Source organism: Nannobrachium achirus (assembly GCF_963921795.1).
Source record: "Nannobrachium achirus genome assembly, chromosome: 8".
Lineage (NCBI taxonomy): Eukaryota > Metazoa > Chordata > Actinopteri > Myctophiformes > Myctophidae > Nannobrachium > Nannobrachium achirus.
Window position 1 is genome coordinate 49,453,652 of NC_137817.1, and position 25,172 is coordinate 49,478,823.

A 25,172-nucleotide genomic window follows, 5' to 3' on the forward strand; every position below is an offset into this window, starting at 1 on the left:
ACAAGGTTATTCCCTCTACATAGCTCTATTTGACAAGGTTATTCCCTCTACATAGCTCTATTTGACAAGGTTATTCCCTCTACATAGCTCTATTTGACAAGGTTATTCCCTCTACATAGCTCTATTTGACAAGGTTATTCCCTCTACATAGCTCTATTTGACAAGGTTATTTTCCCTCTGCTTACATTAGCTGTATTTGACAAGGTAGGACAGAAAGACACACACCAACTAGACAGACTTAATGTAGAGAGAGAGTAGGAAGGCTATATCCCAAAGCCAGCAGCCAATAATCTTCTCTTCTCTTCTCTTCTCTTCTCTTCTCTTCTCTTCTCTTCTCTTCTCTTCTCTTCTCTTCTCTTCTCTTCTCTTCCCTTCCCTTCCCTTCCCTTCCCTTCCCTCCCCTTCCCTTCCCTTCCCTCCCCTCCCCCTGCTCTCTCATGTCTCTCCTGCAGGTGTCCTCTCTAGGCAGTGGTAATGACCACGTGATGGACGCTGTGTCTCAGTGTGAGCAGTATGCCAAAGAGCAGGGTGCCCAGGAGAGGAACGCTCCGTGGAGGCTGTTCTTCAGGAAGGAGATCTTCACGCCCTGGCACAGCCCCACTGACGACATGGTGGCCACCAACCTCATCTACCAGCAGATCGTCCGGGGGGTCAAGTTTGGAGAGTACCGCTGTGATAGGGTGAGTTATGTGCTTTTTTACCCCTACTATTGTTGTTGTTATTTCTGGTCAAAAATAAATACTCTATCAAACCAGTAAGACTCCCTAATCGGGAGATAAGCGACCGTAGGTCACATGTATACACAAAGAGTAGGGAGCAGTGTCCCCAAAAAATGTGGACGGATCCATGTTGATGACATGAGTGTAGACATACTGTGTACCGAGTTGAGTGATTTTAGGGCAAAAATTGGAGGAGCAGTGTCCAAAGATGTGTTTTGCAAGAATCGGCCTCATGGTGGCGCTAGAAGAGGGCCATGTGAGAAATGAGGGGTGGGGTCTCCGCGCCGCCGAGGCGGACGAATAGGTACCGGCCCCGGCTCTCCCGGTGGCTCCTAGGCCAAGTTAGGGCATTTTATGTGCGCTGCAGTGGCAGGGGGTCCAAATAAACTTGGAAAAAATAAATATAACTAAATTCCAATGCCATTTGCAGACCAGGTTTTATATTCTATAAAGGCTAACTTTAGCTAAGCAGTCTACATGGTTATGTTGATGAATTCAATACAAAGGACGACAATGGAAACAAGTCCCCAGGACTTTTTTTGTGGTATCATTTCGCCCTAATATCTGATCCTGATCTTGTTCCACATACTGTTTACATTTTTATAATCCAATATAATCCAATAAACCAAAGGTAGTTGACAGCTCTTTTATGTGGCAGAACGTTGTTGCATCCATAACTTCAGTAAAGAATGCCGATTCCAACAATAGCATATGTCTGAACTGTCTGAAATGTCTGTTTGTCTCTCCTCTCTCCTCTCTCTCTCTCTCTCTCTCTCTCTCTCTCTCTCTCTCTCTCTCTCTCTCTCTCTCTCTCTCTCTCTCTCTCTCTCCCCGCCCTCCAGGACGACCTAGCAGAGCTGGCGTCTCAGCAGTACTACGTGGACTACGGCTCTGAGATCCTCTTGGAGCGCCTGCTCAGCCTCATCCCCTCCTACATCCCCGACAGAGAGATAAGCAATGCCAAATCGGTGGAGAAGTGGGCCCACTTCATCATGGCCGCCCACAAAAAGGTACCCGTTGCTTGACACTGTAGAGTGTGTCTGAATCCCCCCCTCATGGCAGGCTCCATTCTTTTTTCAGACTTTTAGAACACTTCACTGAACACTAGGGACGGGATGATATGAAAATGTCATATCACGATGATTGTGTGACAAAAGAAATTGCAGTTTACGATATTATCGCGATAATCAAAATCCATTATCATGGTGCGGAACATTTGCCAAAAAATAGCAGATCTACAAGCTCACAATGCGTCGTAATGCGACGCGTTGTGAGCTTGTAAATCGGCTATTTTTGGCAAAGACATTTGATGGAGTGAAAGAAAGACTGTATCAAGTACGTACTGTATATTATAAGTACCTTTTACCAATTGAGGGTTTAAGTGGTAGCGGATATGCAGCTCGGCAAATAAAAGGTGAATTGATCCCAGTGCATGACGGAGGACAATATCACAATGAATTTAAATCTCCACGATACGACTATCGTAGGCCTATAGTGTTTTTTTATCACGATAAACGACAATATCGCTTATTGTACCAACCCTACTGAACACACCCGGTTCCTTCTTCACGTCCCGTTGTGTGTCCCCTCCAGGGCATCTACGCTCAGAAGAGGTTTGACCCTCAGAAGGTGAAGGAAGAGGTGGTGGACTTCGCCCGCTACAAGTGGCCGCTGCTCTTCTCGCGCTTCTACGAGGCCTTCAAGTTCTCAGGTCAGCATTTTGTCTAACAACTGCAGGAAGGAAAGATTCTGCGACCACTATAGGCACTGCAGATGCCCGGGTTCTGTATCTTCCGCAGCCTTGGCCGGGCAGTGGAGGGCACACCCATGAACACAGTTCACAGTGTTGGGTGGGATGCCGGCAGGCGACAGGGGATTGTGTCCATGCTCCTGCACTAGCGACTCATTTTTTCCCACCAAATTTGTCGTTATGCCAATTTCTGATTCACTGTGCATTCTAGTCCCTTGTCACTGCTAACTCGAGTTAGCAGTGACAACAGTTGGTCATAGGGTGAGCACAGACAACTACTGTATCCTCCAGCACATGTGTTGTCAGGGTTCTTTTCACCTGACAGTGAGGAGTTTCACGATAAGATAAGATAAGATAAGATAAGATAAGATAAGATAAGATAAGATGTTTACCCCTGTGCCACTTCCTGCTGTCTTTGCCGTTGTGAGCTTGTAGAATCTACAAGCTATATTACTATAAAAAAGAATAGAAAAATAAAATAGAAGATCTACAATGTAGATCTTCTATGTTTCAGAGCGCAACATCCGAGTGCAACCTAACCTAAAATTGTTTGTCTTTTAGATGTACTGGATCTCTCTCTGCACTAGTCCCTGCCTAACATTTTAATCTAGAAATTGTCAATATGTTTAGTCTTAGTTTTAGTCAACATAACTTACGTATTACCCAGTGAAAAAATAGTAGTTGACGAACATTTATCGTCATAGTTTTAGTCGACGAAACACTAAATAGAGGTGAAGTGAGATGAAAGGGAAGTGACTGTACTGTCTGCTTTTGAGTTAAAAACTATCTTATGGTCTCAGTCAGTACTGTATAATTGTAGACATCTACAATGTATTTTCCTTGTCTCTGTGTTCCCCCAGGTCCCAGCCTGCCCAAGAACGACGTGATCGTAGCGGTCAACTGGACCGGTGTCTACTTTGTGGACGAGCAGGAGCAGGTCCTCTTAGAACTCTCCTTCCCAGAAATCACTGCAGTCTCCAGCAGTAGGTGAGGCATGCTGGGAGTTGTAGTACATGGACGGCAAAAATGCTTCCCCTCACAACCCTAAAGTTGACATTGCAAATTACTTGGGGCGTTGTTATCCCAGTCGTTGTTGGTTTGGGATCCAAAAGTCCTGAACAAAGAATGACTTTAATAGAGCAATATTGTGTTAATATGGTGGTCTGACATCTCAGCCACACCAACTCAAAACGGCCAAAGACGGATTCTGTTCGGCGGTTCCCGACATTCGGTCGTGTTGGAAGTCACCATTATTACAGAAATATATACTGCATGCTATGCTGAACGTAATCCACTTAGTGTCATCTTTTCAAAATGCATATTTACCGTACAGTTTGTGTTTGTATGCTTATTTCGCAATACCTATTGCGCAATCCTCTGTAGAGTGAGTTTGTCATCATGGTCACAAGAGTATCGGGTTTCAAGAGGGAAGGGGGGGGTTAGAGAGAGAGAGAGAGGAGAGAGAGAAGAGAGAGAGAGAGAAAGAGAGAGAGAGAGAGAGAGAGAGAGAGAGAGGTACAGTAAGATACAGTAGATTACAGTACAGTAAGATACAGTACAGCAAGGTACAGCATAGTACAGTACAATACGGTACAGCAAGGTACAGTAGAGTACAGCAAAGTACAGTACAATACGGTACAGCAAGGTACAGTAGAGTACAGCAAAGTACAGTACAATACGGTACAGTCAGGTACAGTAGAGTAAGATACAGTAGATTACAGTACAGTAAGATACAGTACAGCAAGGTACAGCATAGTACAGTACAATACGGTACAGCAAGGTACAGTAGAGTACAGCAAAGTACAGTACAATACGGTACAGCAAGGTACAGTAGAGTACAGCAAAGTACAGTACAATACGGTACAGTCAGGTACAGTAGAGTAAAGCAAAGTACAGTAAGGTAAGGTAAAGTAGAGTACAGTACAATACGGTACAGTAAGATACAGTAGATTACAGTACAGTAAGATACAGTACAGCAAGGTACAGCATAGTACAGTACAATACGGTACAGCAAGGTACAGTAGAGTACAGCAAAGTACAGTACAATACGGTACAGCAAGGTACAGTAGAGTACAGCAAAGTACAGTACAATACGGTACAGTCAGGTACAGTAGAGTAAAGCAAAGTACAGTAAGGTAAAGTAGAGTACAGTGCAATACGGTACAGTACAGTACAGTACAGTACAGTACAGCAAAGTACAGTACAGTACAATACGGTACAGTCAGGTACAGTAGAGTAAAGCAAAGTACAGTAAGGTAAAGTAGAGTACAGTGCAATACGGTACAGTACAGTACAGTACAGTACAGCAAAGTACAGTACAGTACAATACGGTACAGTCAGGTACAGTAGTGTACAGCAAAGTACAGTAAGGTAAAGTAGAGTACGGTAGAGTACAGCAAAGTACAGTAAGGTAAAGTAGAGTACAGTAGAGTACAGCAAAGTACAGTAAGGTAAAGTAGAGCACAGTAGAGTACAGGACAGTAAGGTAAAGTAGAGTACAGTAGAGTACATTAAAGTACAGTACAGTAAGGTAAAGTAGAGTACAGTAGAGTACATTAAAGTACAGTAAGGTAAAGTAAGGTACAGTAGAGTACATTAAAGTACAGGACAGTAAGGTAAAGTAGAGTACAGTAGAGTACATTAAAGTACATTAATGTACAAAGTACAATACAGTAAGGTACAGTAGAGTACAGTACAGTAAGGTACAGTAGAGTACATTAAAGTACAGTACAGTAAGGTACAGTAGAGTACATTAAAGTACAGTACAGTAAGGTACAGTAGAGTACATTAAAGTACAGTACAGTAAGGTACAGTAGAGTACAGTAAAGTACAGTACAGTACAGTAAAGTACAGTACAGTAAGTGGATGGATGGATGTGGATGGATGCATGGATGGATGGATGGATGGATGGATGGATGGATGTGGATGGATGGATCGATGGATGGATGGATGGATCGATGCATGGATGTGGATGGATGGATGGTAACGGCCAAAGACGGATTCTGTTCGGCGGTTCCCGACATTCGGTCGTGTTGGAAGTCACCATTATTACAGAAATATATACTGCATGCTATGCTGAACGTAATCCACTTAGTGTCATCTTTTCAAAATGCATATTTACCGTACAGTTTGTGTTTGTATGCTTATTTCGCAATACCTATTGCGCAATCCTCTGTAGAGTGAGTTTGTCATCATGGTCACAAGAGTATCGGGTTTCAAGAGGGAAGGGGGGGGTTAGAGAGAGAGAGAGAGGAGAGAGAGAAGAGAGAGAGAGAGAAAGAGAGAGAGAGAGAGAGAGAGAGAGAGAGAGAGAGGTACAGTAAGATACAGTAGATTACAGTACAGTAAGATACAGTACAGCAAGGTACAGCATAGTACAGTACAATACGGTACAGCAAGGTACAGTAGAGTACAGCAAAGTACAGTACAATACGGTACAGCAAGGTACAGTAGAGTACAGCAAAGTACAGTACAATACGGTACAGTCAGGTACAGTAGAGTAAGATACAGTAGATTACAGTACAGTAAGATACAGTACAGCAAGGTACAGCATAGTACAGTACAATACGGTACAGCAAGGTACAGTAGAGTACAGCAAAGTACAGTACAATACGGTACAGCAAGGTACAGTAGAGTACAGCAAAGTACAGTACAATACGGTACAGTCAGGTACAGTAGAGTAAAGCAAAGTACAGTAAGGTAAGGTAAAGTAGAGTACAGTACAATACGGTACAGTAAGATACAGTAGATTACAGTACAGTAAGATACAGTACAGCAAGGTACAGCATAGTACAGTACAATACGGTACAGCAAGGTACAGTAGAGTACAGCAAAGTACAGTACAATACGGTACAGCAAGGTACAGTAGAGTACAGCAAAGTACAGTACAATACGGTACAGTCAGGTACAGTAGAGTAAAGCAAAGTACAGTAAGGTAAAGTAGAGTACAGTGCAATACGGTACAGTACAGTACAGTACAGTACAGTACAGCAAAGTACAGTACAGTACAATACGGTACAGTCAGGTACAGTAGAGTAAAGCAAAGTACAGTAAGGTAAAGTAGAGTACAGTGCAATACGGTACAGTACAGTACAGTACAGTACAGCAAAGTACAGTACAGTACAATACGGTACAGTCAGGTACAGTAGTGTACAGCAAAGTACAGTAAGGTAAAGTAGAGTACAGTAGAGTACAGCAAAGTACAGTAAGGTAAAGTAGAGTACAGTAGAGTACAGCAAAGTACAGTAAGGTAAAGTAGAGCACAGTAGAGTACAGGACAGTAAGGTAAAGTAGAGTACAGTAGAGTACATTAAAGTACAGTACAGTAAGGCAAAGTAGAGTACAGTAGAGTACATTAAAGTACAGTAAGGTAAAGTAAGGTACAGTAGAGTACATTAAAGTACAGGACAGTAAGGTAAAGTAGAGTACAGTAGAGTACATTAAAGTACATTAATGTACAAAGTACAATACAGTAAGGTACAGTAGAGTACAGTACAGTAAGGTACAGTAGAGTACATTCAAGTACAGTACAGTAAGGTACAGTAGAGTACATTAAAGTACAGTACAGTAAGGTACAGTAGAGTACATTAAAGTACAGTACCATAGGCGGCGGGTGAGCCAAACGTTTGGCGAGGCTGCACCCCGCCGAACCCCCCCCCCCCCGGTGGAGGGGGGGCGCGCCTCCACCGGCTGTGTCAGACACTTCCTCCATGCCATTTATATACAAGAATACAGCGACCCAAACAGTTACAGACCTATCTGACACAATGACAACAATCTGTAGGTCTACACAATAGACAACAGTATGCACACACATCACATCTTATGCAACCAAATTACGCACGGTGACGGCGCAGCCGCGCGCGCGCGCACACACACACACACACACACACACACACACACACACACACACACACACACACACAATTATTCTGTTGATACAGGCTTTCAGCTGCGCGATAGAGAGGAGAAGTCCTAACAGTTGACTGTTCAGGCAATAATACTCACAGATGAAGTGTTCCACTTCCAGAATCAGAAAGTATCCGTGATGATAATATCATTGTATAGTTTCCTCGCTGGCGTAATTGTCCAATGTCGACGTCATGATTAATGCCTTTGTTTGCTTGTGCATCGCTGCCTGTCTCATTTGAAAGTGTCTGTGGTATATTTTAGTTGATACAAATTACAAAAGGTTTTGAAAGTGCGCGGTCCACTGCAGCCATCATCACTACACTTCTCACTAAACGTAAACAAAACAACATTGTCTGTCTGTGAATGCTCTTCCTGTTGTCCTTCACAATAAAGTGTCCCCCTTTACTTCTTCCCAATGCGTGACATTTTACTCAGAAAAATAACACGAAATAGGTGTAACAGAGGCAGCGCGATGACGGTCAGGCAGGTTCATTTGGACTGAGACTGACTGTCAGTCGGAGGCTGACGGCCGGGCCCCCGCGGTTCATATATTATATAATTTGCAAAATACCCAGCGTAGCATTTGGGAAGGCACAGCCTCCCCTGGCCTTATTGACCCGCCGCCTATGTACAGTACAGCAAGGTACAGTAGAGTACAGTAGAGTACAGTAAAGTACAGTACAGTAGAGTACAGTAAAGTACAGTACAGTAAGTGGATGGATGGATGTGGATGGATGCATGGATGGATGGATGGATGGATGGATGGATGGATGGATGGATGTGGATGGATGGATGGATGGATGGATGGATGGATCGATGCATGGATGTGGATGGATGGATGGATGGATGGATGCATGGATGGATGGATGGATGGATGCGAATGGATGGATGTGGATGGATGGATGTGGATGGGTGGATGGATGTGGATGGATGGATGGATGGATGTGGATGGATGTGGATGGATGGATGTGGATGGATGGATGGATGGATGGACAGACAGACAGACAGACAGACAGACAGATGGATGGATGGATGTGGATGGATGGATGGATGTGGATGGATGGATGCATGGATGGATGTGGATGGATGTGGATGGATGGATGGATGTGGATGGGTGGATGTGGATGGATGGATGCATGGATGGATGGATGTGGATGGATGGATGGATGGATGTGGTTGGATGCATGGATGGATGGATGGATGGATGTGGATGGATGGATGGATGGATGTGGATGGATGGATGGATGGATGGATGGATGTGGATGGATGGATGTGTGTGTGGATGGATGGATGGATGGATGGATGGATGGATGGATGTGGATTGATGGATGTGGATGGATGGATGGATGTGTGGATGGATGGATGGATGTGGATGGATGGATGTGGATGGATGGATGGATGGATGTGGGTGGATCACTGCTGCAACGTAGCTGTGAGCGCCTGCGAAGCAGGCGCGATCTCTAGATGTGAGCGGCCCGAAGGGCCGCGAACCTCTAGTTATGAACAATAGAGAACTGTGAAAGAGTTGGAAAACCTTTCTCTGTGCTTCACTCTTCGCTTTCCTTAAAGTTAAAGGATAAGGTTGTTAAACTGTTTATGATGCTTTATTAAGTAGTTTTGTCGGGGACCCCTCAAGGACCCCTGGGGGTCCACGGACACCACTTCAAGAATCACTGCTCTATAGATTAGAGAGAAAGAAAGATATGCAAACACAAGAATAATAGCTGGAGAAATATGAGAGAGGTGCAGAAAGAGAGGAGCCAGACTGACGAGGAGGACATTATGAAGTACAGGGGCCAATTGAGAGGAGGACAAATTGAATGATGGATGGAGGCCCCCGAGGGCCCCGTAGAGCCTTCAGATGCACTTATTGACCTGTTTCCACCCACAGGAGCCTCTTATGAAATGTAACACACCTCCTCAATGACATGATGCACTGTCTGGCATGACTTATGTAACGCTCAGCCTCTTACCCAGAGTATCTGTCTCTCTCTCTCTCTCTCTCTCTCTCTCTCTCTCTCTCTCTCTCTCTCTCTCTCTCTCTGTCAGAGGGGGTAAGTTACAGGGTCAGAGTTTCACCTTGGCGACCATTAAAGGAGAGGAGTACACCTTCACCTCCAACAATGCCGAGGACATCCGTGACCTGGTGGTGACCTTCCTTGAAGGCCTGAGGAAAAGGTCAAAGTTCGTGGTGGCCCTGCAGGACAACCCCAACCCCAGTAAGCCCCGCCCCTCCAGTATCAGCCCCGATACTATAAAGAACAGGGAACTCGCTGATGTCAAGAATTGGTTTTCCCTTTTTTATGGAGAGAGAATGTCCAAAACAAAAAACGTGATTGATTGATGCGTCATTGTAGAGATGAAAAAAGCCACTTCAACTTTGGAGCTTTTATAGCGCAGCTTCATGTCGCTGACTCGCTTCCATTGAAAATGACTTGTCACAGCTATTGTGTGAAAGAAAGAAATAGATGACATATTTGCAATTTAAATCATAAAGTTTAAGCTATCCATTCGTTGCAATTATGAGTTTTTAGATCTGCTATCTTCAAAAGGTTTTATACATTGGAAAACAGGACATTCTGCATCATGAGTACCAACTACTGTTGGTACTTTAAGTAGGCCTACATTTTGATACCAATATTTGTGTTCTCTTACTCACGTACATTTTGAATTCCTGACTTTTACTTGTAACAGAGTGTTTCTACGCTGCAGTCATATACCTTTACTTAACGTGAATACTTTTTCCACCACTGCCAGCGGGGGAGGAGTCAACGTTCCTGAGCTTCCTCAAAGGAGACCTGATCCTATTGGACCAGGAGACCGGCGAGCAGGTGCTCAACTCTGGTTGGGCGCACGGCATCAATGACCGGACCAATCAGAGGGGAGACTTCCCGGCGGACTGCGTCTACGTCCTGCCCACTGTGACCAGGCCTCAGCCTGACGTTGTGGTGAGAGAGAAAAACACAAACATGTTCACGCTCACAAACATGCTTGTGCAGATGCAGATATCTACAGATAGATTGAAATATAAAAAGTAAACAAAGGGGTGTGTAACTGATAGAACATAAGTATTTGTTGGGGTGAGCTACTCCTTTAAGTCCTATAAAAATTGCAGATCTATAAGGATAAAACTCATCGGTACGAGACGTGCTGTGAGCTTGCAGATCTCCTTTTTCTTAACGCCAAGTTTTTGAAAATGAGAACACATCGTCTGCATTATTAACAATACCGATCAGCATACAAAAGGCAAATAATAGCAGATACTGCATATCGGCTAAGCAAGGGATAATTGATAATTGCTGGTCATTATTGAGAATTTACCCAGTGGTATGTTTTAGAGCCCATCGGTCACAGAATCAAGCATTCTACCAAGCCGTGTAATAAACTGATATACTGGTGTGGTGGAGATGTGCGTCTGGCTCTAGAGTTAATAAAGAGAGGGCTGTTGGACACAGGATCATACTGTATATTATAGCTCCTCCCATGTTTCCTGTGTCCAGGCCTTGGTGACCATGACACCAGACCAGAGGCAGGAGGTGCGCATGTCCACGCTGGTGATGCCAGAGACTGAGGACCGGGTGAAGCCCTACACCCTGGAGGAGTTCTCCTACGACTACTTCAGGTACACATCAACGTCACAGAACATCTGAAGATTTTTGAGAACCACTGCAGAACGGTATAGAATGCTACAGAATAGTACATTGTATCTGGAAAACTGCAGTACCCACTGTATGATAAAGTGTTTTCTTTCCTCTCTTAGATCAGTGCTATTGTCTTTCTGTCTCTGTTGTCTGAGTTCTGAGTTAAAGGGATATTTCACTTTCAAAAAAACTTTTGGTAATTTTATCATCTAATCAGGCTTTTATGAACACCCTGAACAGTTTTTAATTTGCTTGATTGAATATTTAGATATTTGATGTAAATGTTACCAGGCCCTCCAGGCCCAGGGCCTCTCCCCACACACACCCATTGTAACTTCAAACTTCATTTTAACCATGATAGATTCATTAAAAACACACACATAATTTTTTCTGGTGACTCATACTACCCTCCTAATATGTGAGCAGGCTGTGTTTTTTCGATAACATTTTTCATTTATTTTTAATAATTATTTTCTTGTATTAAATTTTTTCCATTTTTCCAAATAATTATTAAAAATAAATGAAAAACACGGCCTGCTCACGTATTAGGAAGGTAAAATGAGTCTCCAGAAAAAATAACTGGTGTTTTTAATGAATCTATCATGGTTAAAATGAAGTTTGAAGTTACAATGGGTTTGTATGTGGAGAGAAGCCCTACCACTGCTCCCTGTTGAAAGTGGAATATCCCTATAAGAAATAAGAAAATGTGCGCTTACTTTGCTGAAGCAAAAGTTTAACAAAAGAATCAAAACACAACAATATACGAACAATCTCTCTCTCTCTCTCTCTCTCTCTCTCTCTCTCTCTCTCTCTCTCTCTCTCTCTCTCTCTCTCTCTCTCTCTCTCTCTCTCTCTCTCTCTCTCTCTCTCTCTCTCTCTCTCTCTCTCTGCCCCTCCAGACCCCCTCCCAAACACACACTGAGCCGGGTGATGATCACCAAGAACCGTGGGAAAGACAAGATGTGGACGTACACCCGAGAGCCCATCAAGCTGGCCCTGCTCAAGAAGGTGGTGAACCACGAGGAGCTGTCCCAGGACGCCTGCCTGTCCTTCATAGATATCCTTCACTCACATCCTGCAGTGACACCTCACAAAGCTTAGTTTAGATTTTTTTTTTTGAGCGGTGGTAAACCGCTCCATAGAGTGGCTGTGCGTGTGTCTGTAGCCTTTTTCCTCAGCGTGTGTGTAGCATAGCCTGTACATCCTAGACTCAAATCCTAGTCTGAAGACGTTATGCAAGCACGACCACCGCTCACTTCACATTGGGTGTGATTTTTTTATTTTTTTATTTAAGTGTTAGATAGCTTTATATTCCATTAGTGAACAATGCTGTGCACTAGAGCAGTGATGATCTCAAACCTTTCAGGCCGCGACCGCCAAAACAATCATATTTTAACTGGGGACCCTTCCCCACCCTGACGAGCAAGAGAGGCATTGTGAGCATGTAGATCGGCTATTTCCACAATTTCTGCCTAAATAAACAGTGTGATACGCTACACAGTTGTCTCCCTTAACGCGTGTCCCACCTATGATGAAGTACATGGGCGACTACCCGTCCAAGCGGACCCGCACCGTCAACGAGCTCACCGACCAGATCTTTGAAGGAGCTCTGAAGGCAGAACCACTCAAAGACGAGATCTACAGCCAGATCCTCAAGCAGCTCACTGACAACCACTTCAAGTAAGTGCTACAGTATGTCTGAACTGAGGGCCATTTTTTTAAAATAAAAAAAATTGATGACTCATCACTTTTCACAGTTTTGTGGGGCCGTTTTTAGCCCAAGTAATGTTTTCTGTGCAAAGCAAATGCTTGCAATGGATTCAGAATCATGAAAAAACCCTTGTTTGACCCCTCACATGCTACTTAAATCTTTTTTTTTTTAAATATATATATTATTTTTCTTTTCCTGTATAGTGAAGTCAATGGGACAGTGAATATACAGTACATATTTTGCGATGTTTCCGGCGGAGCAGGCCTCTCATTCTGTGGACCTTAATGACCATATTAATAGATAAAAACAGAAATAACAAGTACATCACAGATCATCTCACATTTTGGGTGACTGGGTCCCCGGCGAGTACTGATGTTTATATTCTTGGTGTGGTGTTACAGGTACAGTGAGGAAAAGGGCTGGGAGCTGCTGTGGTTGTGTACTGGTCTGTTTGCTCCCAGTAACGTCCTGCTGCCTCACGTCCAGCGCTTCCTGCAGTCCAAGAGACACCACCCGCTGGCCGGAGACTGCATGCTGAGACTGCACAAAGCACTGCGGTATGGACTAAACTGCACACATATGTAGGCCTGTCACAATTATTACATCATCGTTTAATCGCAATTATTTGACATAATCCTCTGTTATCCTCTGTTTTAAGTCTAAAGTTGTCAAATATGTCAGTCATTTCTTTCTATATTTAGGTTATCTGTCATATCTGCCATGTGCAACTTCAAAGCCTACAAGCCAAACAGAAATGTAATTGTCAACGACAAAAACACAATTAAATCGCTAATCGCAATTATTTGTGTGACAATCGTCATGTAAAATGTAATAATCTTGATAGCCCTACACATATGAGGCACTACAGCAGTGTTGCAGTAGTGCTGCCTAACATTTCAAATGGCCGTAACCAGCACAATACAGGATTGAAGATTGATTGATTGAAGACTTTATTAGAAGTTTGCATAGGAAAAGGTACAGTTTCATGACGGTACAGTCAACTAAAAGGAGATCCAAGAAAGCCTTTCGACTTCACATAGGAAACTTTTATTTGTATATCATTGAATGACAGATGGATAGAACACAGTACTATGCAGAGGATATCATCAATAGCGAAAGAAAAAAAAACGTTGTAAAGAAGAAAAATAAATAATAATGAAATAAAATAAAAAGTATTTATAGTGGAGAAGGGGATGTAAGTATAGAGTTTGTCTATTACAAGTTTCGAGTAGCAGCCGCCTGTAAGTGACTTTTCAGATGGATTTTAAAGGAAGTTAGGGATTTACACTCCTTTAAAGGTGATACACCATGCATTTCAAAAGTATTTATGTCATATTGTTTATGTCCCAAAAAGTTTGAGGCTAAATTACCACTCCTGAATAGAGAGCCTCTCTCATTTTTGAATGGCTCTCAGAGCATTTCAGCTGCAGTACCACCTTTGGTACTGCATTTCTTTTTTTTTTTTTTTTTTTTCAAAAACGGGCGTCGCTGACGTCAGCGACGGCAGCAAATCTGGACAGCCTGTTTTGAGAACCCGTGGGATGCTTTTAACCTCCGCCTTCCCAAAACCAGAGAAAGACACAACGGTCAGAAATGGGACTTTGTGAGGATAGAAGGTGCTAGTGGGACCCCAAAAAAAGGTTTTAAAATAGGAAAAGTTAAATTTCATGGTGTATCACCTTTAAGGCTTTCGGTAGGACTGGATTTGAAAATGTTCCTGTGTTGTTGTTGTCATCACAGTAATGGACCCAGGAAGTACCCGCCTCATCTTGTGGAGGTGGAGGCCATCCAGCACAAGACCACCCAGATATTCCATAAAGTCTACTTCCCTGATGACACGGATGAGGTTAGATACGTGCAGCGCATGCCTATCTTTCTCACGCACTTCAATTAGATCGAACCTTTCCCTCTGCCTCCGCGTTCGGAAATCTTCCAAACTATAGGGAAGAAAATGAATGAAATGGAAAGAACACCACGCTCACAGAGGCGCAATGACACACACACACACACACACACACACACTCGCACACATGTTGGTACACACACATGAACACCGGTGAGAGAAAAGATAATTAATAAAATGGAAAGAAAATAACACCACACTCACAGAGGCGCTTCTTGCCTCTGTGAAAACAATGATAAATAGATCAGATATTAATCAGTTTCCTCGTAACGTGAAGAATTGCCTTCTCTGTGTAGACTCCAGAATTGACTTGTGATTATGCTTAGTTCAGTGTGGTATCTCGCACCGGAAATGGACGACTTCCAAGCTCACACCGTGTCACAGTGCGACGCGTTGTGAGCTTGGAAGTAAGCTATTTTTGATATTTCCACCAAAAGGCCCTTTTAGAAATTTCAGCTCCTGCCTCTCTAATATTCTCTGCACGTCCCTGTAAGCACGCATGCGCAGCATCACACACATCACATACCCATGGTTAGGGTTCACTAATATCTGATTCCTGACGACCTCTGAATTCCTCTTGTGTACCAGGCGTTCGAGGTGGAGTCCAGCACCAAGGCCAAGGACTTCTGTCAGAACATCTCTGCCAGACTGCTGCTCAAATCCTCTGAGGGATTTAGCCTCTTCGTCAAGATCTCAGACAAGGTACGAATATATTAGAGCAGTGTTTCCCAAACAGTGGCGTTGCGGGGGCTTCCGACAGCCAGTTGAGCGTTGGGCACCAAAATGCGTTGCAGCGGCCCTCTTGAAGGTCTGCTATTTGAACTATTCTAGAATGTTTTTTTTTTCCAAATAGTACAAAATTACAAAAAGGTTTAGGAATAAGGGGTAAGGCAGTGTGCAAGATATAGGGCCCCCAATCTCTGCTTCAACTGCTGCCACACTCTGATGCTGCCTCCACCACCCCAGCCTCCACCTGTGCATCTAAAGTAAACTGGAATTCATTCAAGTTTGCATGACTCAAGTTAATGGGCCCGCTCTTGTATACCCATGGGGAGATTTTGCATAGCATTTCCTGATTTTGTTTAGCATGCTGCTTAGCAAAATGTAGGGAACATCTTAAAATAGTGGAGCCATTAACGCCAACTGTAATCCATTTGTTGCAATAAATGGTTAAATCTACTTTGACGTGAGTGTTCCTCACTATGAGTGAGTGTTTTACATTGACTACATGGTTTTTTGATGCATATTTGTGCATGTGTGTGTGTGTGTGTGTTTGTTGCAGGTTATCAGTGTCCCTGAGGGGGATTTCTTCTTTGATTTTGTGCGACATCTAACAGACTGGATCAAGAAAGCCCGGCCTGCTAAAGACGGTAGGATACATCAGAGAAAATAGGAGCAAGGCAATCTTTACAAAATGCGTACTGCAGAAAGTAGTAGATTGTCATAACACCTCCTCCCTAAGATCAAAGAAATGTTGATGTCAGATTCACAGAACCCACTGAACTCAAAGAAAAGAACAAAACATCCGGAATTCGCTTTCCTCCTCCCTAGCCCAGTTCAATATGTCCAAAAATGAAGGTTTGTTCTAATTTTCAGGGGATTAGGAAAGCTATATACATTTTTGGAAACTTCAAAGTATGACAAATCAGAAAATCCATGGTTCCATTTATACAGAAGCCAATATTGTGGCCATCTTGGATATTGAAAAATGCTGACCTAAATCTACATTTCTATTGTCAGGAAATCCAATGGCACTAATTAAAAATATTTACACATTACCAGTGGCACAGATTTCGGTCCTCATCCTTGATGTCTGGAGAAGATTTTGACTTCTAGATTACATAGGACATTTTTAACGAAATTGCTGGACTGGACTACCCTACTAAACACTCTCTCCTAGTGTCTCCACAGAGACATCCTCGTCTGTCTCCACTGAGACACCCTCCTTCCTAATCTCTCTATCGAGTAGGGCTGTCACAATTATGACATTTTACATGACGATTAATGGTCACTCAAATAATTGCGATTGACGATTTAATTGTGTTTTTGTTGTTGACAATTACATTTCTGTTTGGCTTGTAGGCTTTGAAGTTGCACATGGTACATAACCTAAAAATACAAAGAAATTACTGACATATTTTACAACTTTATACTTAAAAAAGAACATTGATAGTGGAAATAGCCGATCTACAAGCTCACAACGCGTCGCGATGCGACGCGTTGTGAGCTTGTAGATCTGCTATTTCCACTATTTTTGATATATTTTTTTAAATATAAGAACATTTTCCAACATGGAAACGATTATGACGATTATGAAAAATAATCACGATTATGTCAAAAAATCACGATTAGACGATTATGTAATAATTGTGACAGCCCTACTATCGAGACCTAACTCACTTTCCCCTCACTCTGACTTAGCATTTCTTAACAGTGGTACAACACAGTAAGACATATTTAAAATACTAAAATGTATCCTGCGATACTGATACTCTGTTACTCACTGTCTCCCTCTCTCTCTCTGTAGGTATCGTTCCCTCTCTGACCTACCAGGTGTTCTTCATGAAGAAGCTCTGGACCGCCACGGTTCCAGGAAAGGACTCCTTCGCTGACTCCATCTTCCACTACTACCAGGTGGGTTGTGTCTGCACTGCCGCATGACATGTTTTTATTAATGTTGAGATGTTGAAAATCAAATAAGAAGATTTTTTTTTAAAGCACGAAAAGATTGTGCACTGCGCTCTCACAATTATTGGGGTCTGTGGCCCAACACACACCAAACTATGTGTCGTTGAGAGTAAAAAGTTTGAGAAACACTGTTTAGACTATTAAAAAGGTTGAGAAACACTGTTCTAGACTATTGAAGCAGTCAGTCTGCACACAAACAGGAGTACAAATAATTTGATCAGTAAATTCAAGAGTTCGTACTGTGCACTCGAAATGTGACTCTTCTCCTAAAAGCTTCAACTATAAATGTAACTATGTGCTATAGTATAAGCCTTACAAAAACAAAATCTCAGCAGAACGTGAAAAGGCATTTCAATCAAAAAAGAACGGGTAATACTGCCAGCTGCAAGTGTAAGCACCATGCAAGCGTATATCAAAACCCTAGAACCACAGTGGATGCAGTGACGGTTACTTGCCAAAGGTGAAATGCTGTGAAATTGGAAAGTGTGGTGGTGAGTGATGTGTATTCCACTGTTTGGTGTCGCACGCACTCCAAAATCTCCCATGCAGTGTGGGTGAGAAATGCTGTTTGCCTTTAATATGCCTTGTCGAAACAAGTCAGTTTTGGCGCTAATCTTTCATGAACACAGGTGCACCCAGCAGCATATTGTAACTGATCTGTGTACTGCCTTAGCCTGGGGCAGCCATATAGCTGAGTGGTTAGTGTGCCTGCCTGGGCAGCCACAGACCCTGGTTGTCCCAGGTTTCAATTCTAGGCCAGAGCAGCAATGTGTCAATGTGTGTCCCTGAGCAAGACTCTTAACCCCTAATTGCTCCCAGAGCGCCGTAGAATCCAATGGCTACTCACTGCTCCTATAGTTATAGGATGGGTAAATTACATCACTGCTCTTACTGTAGTTGTTATAGGATGGGTAAATTATAGGGGTGTGTAAAGATAGATTTAATAGCGATACGATATGCATCACGATACATGGTTGACGATACGATACATGGACGATATTGGTAACATGGACGATATTGGTAACTATTTAGCAAAGAAATTAAATATGTGTGAAACGTGACGTTTAAGGGGAAAATATATTATTATGGATATAAATAAGTAAACACTGTGATTTTCTAGCAAATACATGGACATTATATTTCAACGCACATGGACTAACCTGCACCTGGACATGAACACAGAGATTACACACATTTATCGATAGACCAAGAGTAGCTATATGGAATGGAGTAACAAAAGTAAATAGACCCCTCTTTTTTATTTTCCCTCTTAATCACTTAGTAGTTATAGGATGGGTAAACGCAGAGGTCAATTAATGCAGAATGTCTCGTTTTACAAGTTCATCATACTATGTCTAAAATGTAAACAAATCTTTTGAAAGTAGTATATCTACAAGATCACAATGCATCGCATCGCATTGCGATGCATTGTGAGCTCGTAGATCTGCTAGTTTCAAATCGCCAAAGTTTAAATAGGGCTGAAGTTGTTAATGTATTTGTTGTAATAATAATCTACATAGTAAATAACTAGTAACTAAACGTTTTCAAATAGTTAAAAAAAAAATAGTGGAATATTAAGTACAGTATTTGTCTCTGAGATGTAGTTGAGTAGAATTAGAATGATATACAATTTAAAACAGTGCGGCAATGGCTCAGGGGTAGAGTTGCTGTCTTAGAACACGGAGGGTTCCCAAAGGGTTCCCAGTTCGATCCTGGGCTCCCCTAGAGTTAGTGTCGAAGAGTCCTTGAGCAAGACTCTGAACCCCTAGTTGCAACCGATGTGCAGGTTGGTGCCTTGCATGGTTTCCTCTGCCATCGGTGTATGAATGTTTGTGTGAATGTAATGCACAATCTTTGTAAAGCGCCTTGGATAAAGGTGCTATATAAATGCACTATTTACCATTTAAAATTGTAATTAAAGGGGAGAACCACACATTTTTAATATACCTTTGAGTTGATATCATCACAGTGTACTTTGCAAGCCAAACCCCAAAATCAACCCTCCAGTTCTAGGCAACACAGAAGGGGGGGGGGACTTTTTTCTTATTTCCACATAACAACTCAAAGGTATATTAATCACATACTGTAGTTCAATGTTGAAAACGGGTGATTCTCTCCTTTAAGTACAGTACTTGAGTAAATGTACTTACCGGTAGTTACTATCCACCACTGAATAGTATCACTCCCAACCCCTAGGAGCTGCCCAAGTACCTGCGTGGCTACCACAAGTGTTCCCGCGAGGAGGTGTTCCAGCTCGGAGCGCTCATCTACCGCGTGAAGTTTGAAGACGACAAGTCCCACTTTCCTACAATTCCCAAGATGCTTCGGGAGCTGGTCCCTCAGGATCTGATTCGCCAGCTGTCACCGGACGACTGGAAAAGGGTAATAACAAGAAGCACAACACAACGCTAGCCTAGCTGAAGTTTATCTCCTATCAATAAGGCAATTTTCTTTTTTTTCAAATCTTTTGAAATGACAAACTCATTTGAGTTGAGCCTCTTAACTTATTCACTGCTATGAGTTATTTAACCAAAATAGCCCTCACTGGCATGCCAGCTATTTTTCCTTTTTCCTTACCTTTTCAAGTTGTAATTTTTCAATTTTTCGATCGATCACAGACACTGACACGATCTCTGTGGCGTGCTTCAGTGGAAAAAAGAAAAAGCGTGCGTGCATGTTTTTGATGCTTATTCAGCTACTCCCATATTAGTCTGAGCGTTTCAGGCAAAAATCGTGCACTTTATGAAAGAAGCATGACATTTGGCACACAGTTAGAACATGCCATATGGAACATCTTTGGCTATAGGGGCATCGGGAAACTTGTGGGAGCCAATCAAAGTTGGGCTCTCATAGACTTTACTATAGTGTAAAATAATACAAAAAATAAATATGCTTTAAGTAGCATATGAGGGGTCAAACTAGGTGTTTTTCGTGATTCTGAATCCAATGCAAGCATTTGTTTTGCAGGAAAAACATTCCTTTCCAAGAAACGGCCGCCACAAAACTGTGAAAAGTGATGACTCATCACTAAACCATAGTTTTATTGCCAAATTATGGGGTCAGTTTTTAGCCCAAGGAATGTTTTTCCTGCAAAACAAATGCTTGCATTGGATTCAGAATCCCGAAAAACACCTAGTTTGACCCCTCATATGCTACTTAAAGCATATTTATTTTTTGTATTATTTTACTCTATATAGTAAAGTCTATGAGAGCCCAACTTTGATTGGCTCCCACAAGTTTCCCAAGACAAATCTGCGATGCCCCTATAGCCAAAAATGTTCCATATAGCATGTTCTAACTGTGTGCCAAATGTCATGCTTCTTTCATAAAGTGCACGATTCCATCAAAATACTGCCCGAAACGCCTGGACTATATGGGACGAGGACACTATGTATTGTAAATCCCCACGAGGATTAAAAGTGTCCTTTTATTGAACATTATCTCAATATTGTTATAGTTCCTGACCACAAAATCAAGTTACATTGATATTGTTTTATAGTTTATATCAAACCAACAAGGGGTGTGTGTGCGCGTGTGTGTGTGTGTGTGTGTGTGCGTGTGTGTGTGTGTGTGTGTGTGTGTGTGTGTGTGTGTGTGTGTGTGTGTGTGTGTGTGTGTGTGTGTGTGTGTGTGTGTGTGTGTGTGTGTATGTGTGTGTTGTGTGCGTGTGCTTGGTCAGTCTCTAGTAGCGTACTTCAACAAGCAGGCTGGTAAGTCCAGAGAAGAGGCTAAGCTGCTGTTCCTAAAAATCATCTTCAAATGGCCCACGTTCGGCTCCGCCTTCTTCGAGGTCAAGGTAAGAAGAACCAGTGGTGTAAAGTAACTAAGTACATTTACTCTACAAGCACAGTACAAGTACTGTGCTTATGTACAGTTTTGAAGTATTTTGACCTTACTTAAGTATTACCAATTTCCAAGGCTTTTACTTCTACTCCACTACATCTCGGATCCTAATATTGCACTACAATTATTTGAAAAGCTTAGATCCTAGCTACTTTGAAAATATAAATTATAATATCAAAAATGCATAAAGCACTTTAGCCCTATTTAGCCCTATACCTAGGCTGTTTGAAAATAGCAGATCTACAAGCATACAATCTGTCGCTTTTGTGAGCTTTTAGATCTGCTATTTTCAAACATTTTACTTTTACTTTAGGTACATTTTGATGCCAATACTTTTGTACTTTTACTCAAGTACATTTTGAATTACAGACTTTTACTTGTAACAGAGTATTTCTACATTGCAGTATTGATGCTTTAGCTTATTGTAAGTAAAACATGTGAGTACTTTTTCCACCACTGGTAAGAACCATTACACTGTAACACTGTCGTACTTTGTTGTTGTTCTGCTCATGGTGGTATAATAACCAGCAAGACACCTAAGGGCGAAAAGCGACCTCGCCGTGTAGGACGGAATTCATTTGCAAGGGTGATTCGAGTTGTGGTTGGTTGTTTAAGTTGGACAAAATATTTTCCCAAATATGGATATGACTGACGTCTGACATCATATATGTCTCATGTTATAGACCAGTGGTTCTCAACCTTTTCAGGCCGCGACCCCCAAAATAATCAACTGGGGACCCCCCACCCTGTCGAGCACTAAGAGTTGAGGCATTACATTTTGTATAACACGGTTCTATTGTGAAAATAGCACAATTTCTGCCTCTAATATTTGACAATTTGGCAGATTTTGTATTTGTCATTTTAGAGGTATTAAAAAAGTCCTTAAATTGTCACTACGGTCGCAATAATAACTACTGTAACTAATCCTTGCCCGTGGTTGTGTTGTGTACTGAGGTGAAAGCATCGGATCGTAGCATAGCAGCATTTAAGATGTATCAGTGATAGTCATCTCCAAATTTGGGCACTGTTTCACTTGTTTATGCCCATACTGTATATGGTGTTCCGTGATGTCAGTCATCTCCAAATTTGGTCACTGTTTCAGCATGCGGGTATATCAGATTTATTTGGCACTGTTAAGTATCAGTGATGTCAGTCATGAAGTCATCTCCAAATTTGGGCACTGTTTAGTATCAGTGATCTCAGTCATCTCCAAATGTGGGCTGACTGATGTGAGTCAGTGATGTCAGTCAGTGATGTCAGTCAGTGATGTTAGTCATCTCCAAATTTGGGCATTGTTTAGTATCAGAGATGTCAGCATGCAGACAGACAGACAGACAGACGGCGGACAGACAGACAGACAGACAGACAGACAGACATTCGGTAAATTAATAGTTAGACAGTCAGCATCGCTTCATACATGACATTGTGTTTGATCTGTAGCAAACCACGGAGCCCAACTTCCCAGAGATCCTGCTGATCGCCATCAACAAGCACGGAGTCAGTCTCATCGACCCCAAGACCAAGGTAGGCGTTAATTCCTTCGATTAAAACTCTGTTCCTAGACTACCAATTTTCGCTGACGAAAACGAAATAAAAACTAGAAAGATGCAATTCTGGGAAATGTCAAGAGAAGCATGACCAATCGTGTCTAATTGTACATTTCATCTGACATTACAAAGTAAATGTGCATTTCAGCCTACAACCCGGATCACTCAAAACGTTTACAAAACACAGGTTCACTTTGCTGGGAAAAAAATCTCGGACCGAATACAATAGTGTGTTGCTTATATCAAACACACAAGCTATATGATGACAAAAAATAAACTAGACTAAAATGTTATGGAGGGACTAGTGGAGAAGAGATCCACTAAAACCAAAAGACAAGTCATTTTATGTTTGGTACGCAACCAAACGGTTGTTGCGCTCTGAAAATACCAGATCTAAAAGGCAACAATGCATCGTGCCGACACGCTTTGTGAGCACGTAGATCGGCTATTTTCAGCACGCAACCAAGTGTAAAATCAGGCCTTAAGAATCAAGGCCTGCCAAAATACATTCTTAATCAATTGTAGATTTAGTCGACTAAAATCGTATGATATTTAGTCGACTAAAACTAGAAGAAAATATAACAAAAAGATGATGACTAAACTACAGTAAATACAAATTTGCTGTCAAAATGAACACTAGTGTGTGTGTGTGTGTGTGTGTGTGTGTGTGTGTGTGTGTGTGTGTGTGTGTGTGTGTGTGTGTGTGTGTGTGTGTGTGTGTGCGTGTGCGTGTGTGTGCTTGCATGCGTGCATGCCTGTGCGTGTGCGTGTGTCTCCAGGACGTTCTCATTACTCATCCCTTCACTAAGATCTCCAACTGGAGCAGTGGGAACACATATTTCCACATCACTATCGGAAACCTGGTCAGAGGGAGCAAGCTGCTGTGTGAGACCTCACTGGTAAGAACACCACTATGTACATTTATTACACGGCTTGGTTGAATGCTTGATTCTGACTGGTTATTCAGAGTATTTCTATATTGCTACTTTTACTTTAGTAAAACCATTGGCGTCAGTTCAGAAAAAGCTAAGGTATGGCAACATGACTGGTGTCTTGCACGCGCGCGAAGCACCAGTCATGTTGCCATACCTTAGCAACAGGCACGATACATTTATTTTAAGAAGTACATTCTAATTTTCCCCCCAGTTTCTACGGTTTCTTGGGCTGGATATGGCAGCCTGGAATGGTTGTTCAAGTGCAGCTAAACTTGGCATGTTAGTAAACGTGCCACAATTAACAATAATGCATTGCACCTGTGCAGCTGACCTGCGGAACCTGGGAATATACCATTTTGTCAAGATGTGGACAATATAATTACAATACCTTGTTAAAGTGACCATTTTGTTAAACTTTTATTTTCCCCTCTGGACCCAGGGTATGGCAGCTGCATACCCCTGCCATACCCAATTGACGCCCCTGAGTAAAACATTTGAGTGCTCTTTCCACCACTGCTGCAGGGCTACAAGATGGACGACCTCCTGACCTCCTACATCAGCCAGATGCTCACCAGCATGAGCAGACAGCGCCTGGGGCGGGGCGGCGGAGGGGGCGGAGCCGGCCAGAGCAAGTGAACTTCTTATTGGCGGGAGGCGGCCGACCTGGTCCGCCACCTGCGCCCCATTGGCCAGCCCTGCAGCTGGGGGCGGACCTTCGCCCGCCAGATGTGGAGGATGAGCCGCAGTCCTGCCGCGTCGACGGCGTCCTCCTTCTCAGGGGAGGAGGAGGCCTCGCTCAACCTCAGAGGAGGAGGGAGAAGAAGTAGTGGAGGAGGAAGTGTGGAAGGAAGTCTAGGAGGAAGAGGAGGAGGAAGAGGAGGAGCAAGCAGTTCGCTGGCCAGCAGCAGCATCAGCAGCGACCCCGGCGAAGGCCCCAGCCACTACTGGAACGTCAACGTCAACATCATGGACGACGACGACGAGCCGTCCAGTGAGGACGATTATCTCTAGCCTCATTGGTTTTCAACGTTTTCAGGCCAAGGAGACCCTTAGCTGAGAGAGACATGAAGCAGGGACCCCCACTACATGTTGTATAAATGTGCGATACAGATTTCCATCATTGACAGCACTGTCGTCAGTCTATGTTAGAATTGTGAAATACTTTTTTTTTTTTTAGACCACTTAAATCGTCGTTACTAAACTTCGCCTTTCTCTCTGTACTTGGTCTGCTCTTTTTTTTTACCTCCACACCAAACCTATTTGCCAAAAATAGCCGATCTACAAGAGTTTGTAGATCTGCTATTTTTGGCTAAGTTCTCTAGAATTTGTTGTTGTCGTTAAGATAAGATTTTGTACACAATTCCATGCTGTGTTGATGTTGGTGCCATCATAGGAGAGATAACAGGAAAACGTTGATTTTCTACATTCTCTAATTGTGTAGACTTCTTAAGTATGCAGTAAATGAAGTAATGCAGATGTTTAACAATAATTTAACTGAGTGTAAAATTAAACCAAATGGACCAG

At 42.6% G+C, this 25,172-nt stretch overlaps 1 protein-coding gene across 1 annotated transcript in view; it reads left to right on the forward strand.

The window, feature by feature from the left end:
* The window catches only part of myo7aa (myosin VIIAa), a gene marked incomplete at its 5' end in the record, with an annotated part of 71,409 nt that extends 47,072 nt beyond the window's left edge, over positions 1 to 24,337 (forward strand). Inside the window, 19 exons of the mRNA XM_080731372.1 lie at positions 453 to 680; positions 1,562 to 1,729; positions 2,313 to 2,430; positions 3,330 to 3,456; positions 9,430 to 9,599; positions 10,138 to 10,328; positions 10,881 to 11,002; positions 11,921 to 12,101; positions 12,559 to 12,701; positions 13,134 to 13,289; positions 14,473 to 14,578; positions 15,224 to 15,337; positions 15,918 to 16,005; positions 17,163 to 17,269; positions 19,520 to 19,705; positions 21,003 to 21,119; positions 22,607 to 22,690; positions 23,493 to 23,612; positions 24,171 to 24,337. Of these exons, the coding sequence (XP_080587498.1) occupies positions 453 to 680; positions 1,562 to 1,729; positions 2,313 to 2,430; positions 3,330 to 3,456; positions 9,430 to 9,599; positions 10,138 to 10,328; positions 10,881 to 11,002; positions 11,921 to 12,101; positions 12,559 to 12,701; positions 13,134 to 13,289; positions 14,473 to 14,578; positions 15,224 to 15,337; positions 15,918 to 16,005; positions 17,163 to 17,269; positions 19,520 to 19,705; positions 21,003 to 21,119; positions 22,607 to 22,690; positions 23,493 to 23,612; positions 24,171 to 24,284 (2,640 nt within the window). The 3' untranslated portion in view covers positions 24,285 to 24,337. The remainder of the gene's footprint in view (positions 1 to 452; positions 681 to 1,561; positions 1,730 to 2,312; positions 2,431 to 3,329; positions 3,457 to 9,429; positions 9,600 to 10,137; positions 10,329 to 10,880; positions 11,003 to 11,920; positions 12,102 to 12,558; positions 12,702 to 13,133; positions 13,290 to 14,472; positions 14,579 to 15,223; positions 15,338 to 15,917; positions 16,006 to 17,162; positions 17,270 to 19,519; positions 19,706 to 21,002; positions 21,120 to 22,606; positions 22,691 to 23,492; positions 23,613 to 24,170) is intronic.
* Positions 24,338 to 25,172: the final 835 nt, after the last annotated feature.